Raw genomic sequence first — 12,071 nt, forward strand, 5'->3', positions numbered from 1 at the left:
ACGACCCTGTATTATCTTGAGCCAGTATATGTCTATACGTTTTCATTATGAATCCGTATTATCTTGAGCCAGTATATGTCTATACGTTTTCATTATGAATCCGTATTATCTTGAGCCAGTATATGTCTATACGTTTTCATTATGAATCCGTATTATCTTGAGCCAGTATATGTCTATACGTATTCATTTGACCCGGCATTGTATGTCTATATGTATAGCTGGCGTATGTACATACGTATTGATTATGTCTCTATACGATATGACAAGCAAAGGTACATACATATTCATTAGAAGTGTCACAATAATATTTTCATGCGTACATGGTACCGTGATATGTCACTCCGAGATCTTGAATATATTTCCCTCTCTCTGGACGAGAACCAAACTATTATTTAGCGTTCTGTATAAGTCAGTATCTTATCTCCAGGGTGAGGTTACACGGGACAGCCCTGTGTGCCGGACACACAGATAGACTTCCACCAGTCATTATCCCACAACCTTCCTTGACGAGGTCAGACAATGTATTCGTAAGGCGCGGCAATTCGCAATACAGAGTAGCGTCCCTTGGACACTGTAAATAGCTTAAGTTGTTGCTTCTAATTAAATAATTATAGGTTTGTCAACGCCAAACCTGCAGCGCACTGGGCTTTCTTCCAACATTACACTTATACTTCAAAAATGAGCGGGATACATCTGAAAACAAAAAAAGGATCCAATATTGTAAGAAATAAGTAGTACTTGTAAGATAATGAACGCCGGGGGCACACTTATACCGGTAGTGAAGTATAATAGTAGATCTTATGACTCCCAAAAGATGTTGAAGGACATAGGGGTCAGACGGGAAATTGAGTTTACTGTGCATCAGTATTTCGTAACACCGCCACGACCAGTCAAAAATTCATTCAATAGACAAAGCATACTGTGTGTGGATGTCTTTATGGCAAATTACGGACTGCATTTCACTCCTCTTGTAGCGCCCTGCCAAGTTCAAATCAAATGAAAATTTATTCCTTAGTCAACAAACAATATGCATTTAATACTAGTACAGACTAGATAATTTATCTTCACGAGTGTTCTTTCGGTATCGAAACAGACAAGTTGTAATATTCTCTTGTACAATTCTGAATCATTTATTTTCAAGTGAAGAGCAAAAGAAACTAATTTTATAATATAAAAACATGAACTATATTGGCGCCCTTAAAGAATACGTTGTTCTAACATATGTTATAATTTGATTTTAATAAACAAATACAATCCATAGCACACAGCGGCGTTTCTTAGACATAGTGTCTTTGAAATTCTGTAAATGTGCTTTCTGGGGCACAATTTTACCTGTTAACATGGGCGTGGTCACAGGGATGAATAGTCATTGTTCAATCAAGTCTTCATTAAACTTTGACTCAGTATATTAAAACTCAATTACCCAGCCACGGATTCCGGTTTACTTAACCCGTGAAGATCCGGGTTAGAATTGGTCCTCAGTAATCCATGCTCGTCGTGAAAGGCGACTAGCGGGATCGGGTGGTCACTCTCGCTGACTTAGTTGACACATGTCATCGTATCCCTACTGCGTAGAAAGATTTTCATGATGTTGATCACTGGATTGTCTTCAGACACGATTTATACCGACCGCCGCCTTATAGCTTGAATATTGCTCAGTGTGGCATAACACAACAAACAAACAAACAAACAAACAAAACGATCAAAGGTCAACTTGAATTCGGAGTTGGTGTGAGAGGCGAAATACCATTATGACGTCACAGTTAGACCACGCAAAATATTCAATGACGTCACAGCTATAAATGACGACATCGCTATGCACGTAATATGGCACAGTTTCACAAAGCTATCGTAGCGCTACGACTGTCGTAAGTCTCTAACTATTACAGTATAGGAGGTACGACAGTCGAAGCGCTACGATAGTTTTGTGAAACAGGACCCAGATATCCCTGATATTGGGCTCTTCCTGTCAGGCAGAACCACCACCAGGTGTCGCTGTGATCTCTTCCTCCGTATCCTCCTTCTCCCTGTTGCCATGTTTCAGCATCTTGGTGAACTCGGTGTAGTTGAACTTGCCGTCGGTGATGGGTGCATCCGAGAACAGCTCATCCACCATCTCATCCGTCCATCTTTCCCCCATCGTTGTCAAGTCGCTGCGCAGTTCATCTTCGAGGATAAAACCTAGGGTAGATAACAACCATTGGATATTACATGTATTAGAAAACAGCACTGTTAAATTGTAGCGGCATTACAAACATTAACAACAACACCACCAATAACAACAATATCATCATCATCTTCATGAACAACAACCACTACTACTACTACCACTACTACTACTACTACTACCACTGCTACTACTACTACTACTACTACTACTACTACTGCTACACGATACATTCATGAAAATTTGTTAAAAGGAGACCATCCTCCGTTCCATTGTCCTCCTGGGATGCGAAAGTCTCAAAATATTCAAAGTAAATTTAAGCTTACTAGACTTTTTAAATGCAGTATATTTGTGATTTTAACTGCAATCGCCAACAGCTGAAGGGGTGATGTAAATCCAGCTAGGGTCCATACAGGTAGCAAAAGTACTGTAAGTCCACATGGTCAATAGTTGTCTACTTTCACTTGCTGGCGATCTATAGCCCAGTTTTACAATATGTTGCTGTTTATTAATTCATTCTCTTAAATTCTATGCTACCAACTATACGTTTAACATATACATACATGTGTATGAACAAGCCAGCAAATGTTAAGAGCGGTTATCTAACAATGCTTTATACCTACCAAAATTAGACAAATTATCATGTATGTATTTTGGGCGGTGGGCGTATTACTGAAATTAATATGTCTGTCTGTTACATTTCTTGTCACGTCTACGTCTGCCATCAAGGCTACTACTATTGCAATGACTCCGTATACGTCTAGTAAGAACAGAGTGCATATGGTACTTATATAACTACGCTGTTTGCTAATACCACTACCAGTTTTACTACTACTTACACCAACCACCACCACTACTACTACTACTACTACTACTACTACTACTACTACTACTACTACTGACCCGTGAAGATCCGGGGTAGAATAGGTCTTCAGCAACCCATGTGCTTGCCATAAAAGGCGACTATGCTTGTCGTAAGAGGCGACTAACGGGATCGGGTAGTCAGTTTCGCTGACTTGGTTGACACATGTCATCAGTTCCCCATTGCGCAGATAGATGCTCATGCTGTTGATCACTTGATTGTCTGGTCCAGACTCGATTATTTACAGACCGCCGCCATATAGCTGGGATATTGCTGAGTGCGGCGTAAAACTAACCTCACTCACTCACTACTACTACTACTACTACTACTACTATTACTACTACTACTACTACTACTACTACTACTACTACTACTGCTGCTGCTGCTACTACCACCACCACCACCACTACTACTGCTACTACTACTAGTATAACTTCTAATAAATGGCGGTGGGCTGGCCTAGTGGTTAAAGCGTTCGGTTTCGATTTTCCACATGGGTACACTCACTCACTCACTCACTCACTCACTCACTCACTCACTCACTCACTCACTCACTCACTCACTCACTCACTCACTCACTCACTCACTCACTCACTCACTCACTCACTCACTCACTCACTCACTCACTCACTCACTCACTCACTCACTCACTCACTCACTCACTCACTCACTCACTCACCACCACTCACTCACTCACTCACTCACTCACGCACTCACTCACTCACCACTCACTTCACTCACTCACTCACTCACTCACTCACTCACTCACTCACCACCACTACTCACCACTCACTTCACTCCTCACCACCACCACTCACTCACTCACTCACCACTCACTCCGTCACTCACTCACTCCCTCACTCACCTACTCACTCTTGCACTCACCACTCACTCACTCTTCACCACTCACTCACTCACTCACTCACCACCACTCACTCACTTCACTCACTCACTCACTCATCACTCACTCACTCACTCACCACGCACTCACTCACTCACTCACTCACTCTACTCACTCACTCACTCACGCACTCACTCACTCACTCACTCACTCACTCACTCCCACTCACCTCACTCACTCACTCACTCACTCACTCACTCACTCACCACTCACCACTCACTCACTCACCACCACTCACTTCACTCACTCACTCACACTCACTCACTCACTCACTCACTCACTCACTCACCACTCACGCACCACTCACTCACCACTCACGCACTCACTCACTCACTCACTCACCACTCACTCACTCACTCACTCACTCTGCCTCCACTCACTCACTCACTCTCACGCACTCCTCACTCACTCACTCACTCACTCACTCACTCACTCACTCACTCACTCACTCACTCACTCACGCACTCACTCACTCACTCACTCACTCACTCACTCACTCACTCACTCACTCACTCACTCACTCACTCACTCACTCACTCACTCACTCACTCACTCACTCACTCACTCACTCACTAATACATGTCTAAAAAAACCCCGCAACTGTAAATATCATTGTTGTAATCTGTGTTCACCTCTTCGTCTGTCATCAATGCAGCGGAAGGCGTTCACGATGACGTCTTCAGGATCAGTACCCTCCAGCTTCTGTCCAAACATTGAGAGGAACATGGTGAAGTTGATGGGTCCCGTCGCCTGCTTCATCATGGCGTCCAGATCGGAGTCGGTTGTCTGCTTCCCGAGGGACGTCAGCATCTGCCGCAGGTCGTCCTTGTCGATAAACCCGTCGCCGTTCTGGTCGATCATGGTGAACGCCTCCTGTTATAACCGATGGTTCTTCTAGATTAAGATTGTCGTAATTAACGATTGTCGACTGTAATATTGTCGTACTTACCGTATATTGATCGCTGATCTCATTCTCCTGTATCCACCAAGTGTGGTGGTGTGCATAGAGCTCAGGTCACAAATCAGGTGAAGTTCTGCAACGTTGGGCGCGGAGAGTCTTTGAATGGGTGACCGTGTTTGGCAGCTTGACTTCTGAGAGTTTCTAGGACTTCAGTCATTGCCCCACAACGAAGCACGTGTGATAGACGTGGTCTCACGTCAGGCAAGTGAGTTTGTTAAAAAATGTCCCTGTTCACCCAGTAGAAAATGGGTACCCGGTGGAAGTCATGGGATAATAACCCTCTACATGCAGCTAGGGTTATTAGTGGTAATAATAATCAGATTGTTTGGGGGCGTATCGAGCATACATTGTTCATGGATAAATGCGCATGATAAATGGACTATTATTATCAATCAAGTGCGGGACGCTCTCTCCCCACCCCCTCACCCCCCCACATACACACACACACCCTTCTCCCAAATCCTGGATCCGCCCTTACTATTATTATTATTATCATTATGTATCCGAGCTACAAGGCTCGGCACGGCACTTAGTGACTTTATCTTCTATTTTGATCAGGTGTCGCTCAAACATGGACATGACAATTTAATTACTTGACATTCCCGATTTGACCTGGGTCAAACAAGGTCAAGGTCATATGTACACCAATGTACGTGGTCATTCCGGATCTAAATTGGGTAATTAATGGACCTAAGTCTAAGTACATTTTACCATATTATAATGAACCTAGATTTTCCCTGTAAATAATGAACCTAGATTTAATCACTGTTTACCGTATATTCCCGATAAATAATGAACCTAGATTTAATCACTGTTTACCGTATATTCCCGATAAATAATGAACCTAGATTTAATCACTGTTTACCGTATATTCCCGATAAATAATGAACCTAGATTTAATCACTGTTTACCGTATATTCCCGATAAATAATGAACCTAGATTTAATCACTGTTTACCGTATATTCCCACTAATTATTTTACCTTGTATTCCCGGATAACGGTGGGGTCAAACATGGACAACACATTGGACAGTTTCCGGGAGCGGCGACGGGTATGGATGCGCATCTGTGCCATCGTCGTGTACAACTGGAAATGGACAACACACTTCGTGTACGCCAATGCTAAAGGAATTCATTGCTTTGTATTTTGTTGAACGATCAAATAGAGCCACAGTTCTACGTTGTGTTGAGGGAACGTAATGAAGTTGTACGTTAAGTAATAGACACTATATCAAGTGGTTCGTTCAGTAATATACACTGTATGGAGTTGTACGTTAAGTAATAGACATTGTATGGAGTTGTACGTTCAGTAATATACACTGTATGAAGTTGTACGTTAAGTAATAGACACTGTATGAAGTGGTTCGTTCAGTAATAGACACTGTATGAAGTGGTACGTTCAGTAATATACACTGTATGGAGTGGTACGTTCAGTAATATACACTGTATGGAGTTGTACGTTCAGTAATATACACTGTATCTAGCTGTACGTTCAGTAATATACACTGTATCAGGAGTAGCTGTACGTTCAGTAGTAATGACACTGTATCTAGCTGTACGTTCAGTAATATACACTGTATGAAGTACGTACGTTCAGTAATAGACACTGTATGGAGTTGTACGTTCAGTAATATACACTGTATGAAGTGGTACGTTCAGTAATATACACTGTATGAAGTTGTACGTTCAGTAATATACACTGTATGGAGCTGTACGTTCAGTAATATACACTGTATGGAGCTGTACGTTCAGTAATAGACACTGTATGGAGTGGTACGTTCAGTAATATACACTGTATGGAGTGGTACGTTCAGTAATATACACTGTATGGAGCTGTTCAGTAATATACGTTCAGTAATATACACTGTATGGAGCTGTACGTTAAGTAATATACATACATACACTGTATGATGTTGTATGTTCAGTAATAGACACTGTATGAAGTGGTACGTTAAGTAATAGACACTGTATGAAGTGGTACGTTCAGTAATATACACTGTATGGAGTTGTACGTTCAGTAATAGACACTGTATGAAGTTGTACGTTCAGTAATAGACACTGTATGAAGTGGTACGTTCAGTAATATACACTGTATGGAGTTGTACGTTCAGTAATATACACTGTATGGAGTGGTACGTTAAGTAATATACACTGTATGGAGTTGTACGTTAAGTAATATACACTGTATGGAGTTGTACGTTAAGTAATATACACTGTATGATGTTGTACGTTTAGTAATAGACACTGTATGAAGTGGTACGTTCAGTAATAGACACTGTATGGAGTTGTACGTTCAGTAATAGACACTGTATGGAGTTGTACGTTAAGTAATATACACTGTATGGAGTTGTACGTTAATATACAAGTAATATACACTGTATGAAGTGGTACGTTCAGTAATAGACACTGTATGGAGTTGTACGTTCAGTAATAGACACTGTATGGAGTTGTACGTTCAGTAATATACACTGTATGAAGTGGTACGTTCAGTAATATACACTGTATGGAGTTGTACGTTCAGTAATATACACTGTATGAAGTGGTACGTTCAGTAATATACACTGTATGAAGTGGTACGTTAAGTAATATACACTGTATGAAGTGGTACGTTCAGTAATACACACTGTATGGAGTTGTACGTTCAGTAATATACACTGTATGGAGTTGTACGTTCAGTAATATACACTGTATGGAGTTGTACGTTAAGTAATATACACTGTATGATGTTGTACGTTTAGTAATATACACTGTATGGAGTTGTACGTTCAGTAATAGACACTGTATGAAGTTGTACGTTCAGTAATAGACACTGTATGGAGTGGTACGTTAAGTAATAGACACTGTATGGAGTTGTACGTTCAGTAATAGACACTGTATGGAGTTGTACGTTAAGTAATATACACTTAATGATGTTGTACGTTAAGTAATATACACTGTATGGAGTTGTACGTTAAGTAATAGACACTGTATGAAGTGGTACGTTCAGTAATAGACACTGTATGGAGTTGTACGTTAAGTAATAGACACTGTATGAAGTGGTACGTTCAGTAATAGACACTGTATGGAGTTGCACGTTCAGTAATAGACACTGTATGGAGTTGTACGTTAAGTAATAGACACTGTATGGAGTTGTACGTTAAGTAATAGACACTGTATGAAGTGGTACGTTCAGTAATAGACACTGTATGAAGTGGTACGTTCAGTAATAGACACTGTATGAAGTGGTACGTTCAGTAATATACACTGTATGGAGTGGTACGTTCAGTAATATACACTGTATGAAGTGGTACGTTCAGTAATAGACACTGTATGAAGTGGTACGTTCAGTAATAGACACTGTATGAAGTGGTACGTTCAGTAATAGACACTGTATGAAGTGGTACGTTCAGTAATAGACACTGTATGAAGTGGTACGTTCAGTAATAGACACTGTATGAAGTGGTACGTTCAGTAATTCACACTGTATGAAGTGGTACCACTCAGTAGTGTCTACTATATACACAGTGTCTATATAGCTGTACGTTCAGTAATATACACTGTATCTAGCTGTACGTTCAGTAATATACACTGTATCTAGCTGTACGTTCAGTAATATACACTGTATCTAGCTGTACGTTCAGTAATATACACTGTATCTAGCTGTACGTTCAGTAATATACACTGTATCTAGCTGTACGTTCAGTAATATACACTGTATCTAGCTGTACGTTCAGTAATATACACTGTATCTAGCTGTACGTTCAGTAATATACACTGTATCTAGCTGTACGTTCAGTAATATACACTGTATCTAGCTGTACGTTCAGTAATATACACTGTATCTAGCTGTACGTTCAGTAATATACACTGTATCTAGCTGTACGTTCAGTAATATACATATACACTATCTAGCTGTACGTTCAGTAATATACACTGTATCTAGCTGTACGTTCAGTAATATACACTGTATCTAGCTGTACGTTCAGTAATATACACTGTATCTAGCTGTACGTTCAGTAATATACACTGTATCTAGCTGTACGTTCAGTAATATACATTGTATCTAGCTGTACGTTCAGTAATATACACTGTATCTAGCTGTACGTTCAGTAATATACACTGTATCTAGCTGTACGTTCAGTAATATACACTGTATCTAGCTGTACGTTCAGTACAATATACACTGTATCAGTAATGTACGTACAGTAATAATATACACTGTATCTAGCTGTACGTTCAGTAATATACACTAGCTGTACGTTCAGTAATATACACTGTATAGCTGTACGTTCAGTAATATACACTGTATCTAGCTGTACGTTCAGTAATATACACTGTATCTATCTACGTTCAGTAATGACACGTATCAGCTGTAATTCAGTAATATACACTGTATCTAGCTGTACGTTCAGTAATATACACTGTATCTAGCTGTACGTTCAGTAATATACACTGTATATACTAGCTGTACGTTCAGTAATATACACTGTATCTAGCTGTACGTTCAGTAATATACACTGTATGAAGTATGTATATGACACATGACTGGACACAACATGTAATTGTTCGTTGAGTAATATACACTGTATCTAGCTGTACGTTCAGTAATATACAATAATTTCTAGCTGTAGTTGGGATAGATAAAGTTCGTCCACTCACCTTGGGTAGAGGGGTGACAGAGCTGTGGTGCAGTATCCGTATATCCAGCCAGTCAGTCGTCACATTGTCTAATCTGCCACACGCCTCGACAGAGGTACATGTTTAATACGTGTTTCAACGTGGCGTAAACATTTTCAATACTCTTCTGTAATCCTTTGTATGGTGTTCGTTCATACAATAGACGGGACGTCGTTATAGTTGACGGAGAGAAGGTGTGGGTTTTCGGGGGTTTCCGGGGAGAATAATATGTGTGTGTGGGGGGGGAGGGTTGTCGCCTTACCTCATTGTGTAGAGCTGCCTAGTTGACGCTTTTCGGGTTCCCATGTGAGTGAGGTCAAATTCTACACTAGCCACAGTTATAATGCTTGGTTTGATGATACCCGAATGTGATAGACGGTCTGAACCAGCGGGGTATCCCTTATACAACTAGCAGTCAGGTCATTAATTAATGGGAGTCCTTGTCAAACCAGCATTTAACCCAACATACTCACTCACTCACTCCATTAATGATCCACGTATGGAGAAACCCCACATCCACAATCAAGCTCGCTCGACTCACTCACTCACTCACTCCACTCACTCACTCACTCCACTCCTCACTCACTCCGCTTCGCTCAACTCCACTCCACTCGACCTCATTAACTCACCCACTCACTCCACTCCACATCACTCGCTCACTCACTCACTCAATCGCCCGGCGTCTGCCTCCCTCCCTCCTTTTCTCCCCGCTGTATGTTTTTGCATGATAAACAAAGATCAGATCGATTTTCTTAAATATGTAGATTTTATTTAGCAAGTCTCGAATGAGTCTTGATTATTAACATGATAACTTGCAATACTTTGGCTTCTTGGATATAATCAAAATGATGTAAATTAATGTAAAGTTAAACAAAACCTAGAGCCTGTCACTTTATAGAGCATGATCGGGAAAACATTCCCGAGGCAACACGTGCATCAAAAGGTGCTCGATTACTGGAGATCAGGGCCTAGATTTTCGATGCTCTCTTAGGGCTAAGATAGTCGTAAGTGACATACATTAACATTAACTTACGACTATCTTAGCGCTAAGAGAGCTTCGAAAATCTAGGTGTAGTACATGATAAAATATTGCAAAACGTCATGTCGGAGAAGTGTATTCGTACCTTGATGTATTGGTCATTGAGAATAATTGAGCCAATTAAATTGATAAGAGCTATTGCGGTAGGCCTAGATGTGACTTACTTCACTGTCACACATGTGGCAAAAACGCAACAACCAGCCTCGTGTTACGTCAGTCTGACCAACAGAACTGGGGCCCGTTTCACAAGGTGATCGTAGCGCTACGACTGGTCGTAAGTCTATGTTAAAGTATGGGAGTTACGATCACCTTAGGGCCACGATTGCTTTGTGAAACGGGGCCTTGAACCTCGTGAAAACACTCATACCAGTCTATCAATGTCATTGCACTGCAGACCCGTGAAGATCCGGGGTAGAATAGGTCTTCAGCAACCCATGTGCTTGCCATAAAAAGGCGACTATCTTGTCGTAAGAGGCGACTAACGGGATCGGGTGGTCAGTTTCGCTGACTTGGTTGACACATGTCATCAGTTCCCAATTGCGCAGATCGATGCTCATGCTGTTGATCACTGGATTGTCTGGTCCAGACTCGATTATTTACAGACCGCTGCCATATAGCTGGAATATTGCTGAGTGCGGCGTAAAACTAAACTCACTCACTCACTCACTCATTGCACTGCATTGCATGAACACTTGTACAGCCTTTGTGTTTTGGGTGTTGGAATATCTTACTAGCTGAATGAATGACAAGACTGTTGGGTGTCGTCACAGCGTCAGATAATCCCTTCCTTGAACATTACTGGGACATACTGGGACAGAAAGAGAAAGCGTGTCATTGGTTTATAGTTACTGTTGGCGATTCAAATAACTGGATTTTTTTCTATTATTTACAGAGAGTCAACAGACAAACAAAATCACGTTCTTGCGAGACTATATTGTAAATAAAGTGCTTATATGGTAGCTTCCCTGTATTGATACTGATGTTGACTGGACCCGTGAAGACCCGGGTTAGAATCGGTCTTGAGTAACCCATGCTTGTCGTAAGCGGCGACTAACGGGATCGGGTGGTCAGGCTTTCTCATGACTTGGTTGACACACGTCATCGTATCCCATGCAGTCGATCACTGGATTGTCTGGTCCAGGCGCGATTATTTTCAGACCGCCGCCATATAGCTGGAATATTGCTGAGTGCGGCGTAAAACTAAACTCACTCACTCACTACTCCTTTGTCCTTTCATCTCGTGAAATACCCGGATTTACTAGACAATAAATAAAGTCGGATTTTATGACTGCTTCACAAACAATATGTACTTCATTGATCACCCGTGATGGATTTCGGATGTTATTTTAATCGGATATTTCTATTTATCCGGCCTTGACCTCTGTCACACATTTGTTGGATGTAGAGGTAGATGAAATCATCAAAGTTACAGGAATAAATTAGAAGATAAATAGTTTGGTTTGTTCAGTTTCCGGGATTCACTGG

The 12,071-nt window shown here is 41.1% G+C and overlaps 1 protein-coding gene across 1 annotated transcript; it reads right to left on the bottom strand.

The window, feature by feature from the left end:
* Nucleotides 1–1,622: 1,622 nt before the first annotated feature.
* LOC124265097 (myosin regulatory light chain 2, smooth muscle minor isoform-like) lies at nucleotides 1,623–5,966 on the bottom strand. Its single transcript, XM_046699889.1, has 3 exons — nucleotides 5,874–5,966; nucleotides 4,563–4,803; nucleotides 1,623–2,181 (listed from the first exon to the last, which is right to left on the bottom strand). The coding sequence occupies exons 1-3, from the start codon at nucleotides 5,964–5,966 to the stop codon at nucleotides 1,970–1,972; spliced, it is 546 nt and encodes a 181-aa protein (XP_046555845.1). The 3' UTR covers nucleotides 1,623–1,969.
* Nucleotides 5,967–12,071: the final 6,105 nt, after the last annotated feature.

This window comes from Haliotis rubra, unplaced genomic scaffold (genome assembly GCF_003918875.1).
Source record: "Haliotis rubra isolate DU_JTF1 unplaced genomic scaffold, ASM391887v1 Scf96, whole genome shotgun sequence".
In the NCBI taxonomy this organism is placed as follows: domain Eukaryota; kingdom Metazoa; phylum Mollusca; class Gastropoda; order Lepetellida; family Haliotidae; genus Haliotis; species Haliotis rubra.

What these genes read in the sequence shown, in the direction of transcription:
- LOC124265097 (XM_046699889.1), bottom strand. Translation starts at nt 5,966, where the DNA reads ATGGCACAGATGCGCATCCATACCCGTCGCCGCTCCCGGAAACTGTCC. An exon ending in CCGTTATCCGGGAATACAAG is followed by an intron (nt 4,804 to 5,873) that starts GTAAAATAATTA and finishes CGGTTATAACAG; the next exon opens with GAGGCGTTCACCATGATCGA. An exon ending in CATTGATGACAGACGAAGAG is followed by an intron (nt 2,182 to 4,562) that starts GTGAACACAGAT and finishes TATCTACCCTAG; the next exon opens with GTTTTATCCTCGAAGATGAA.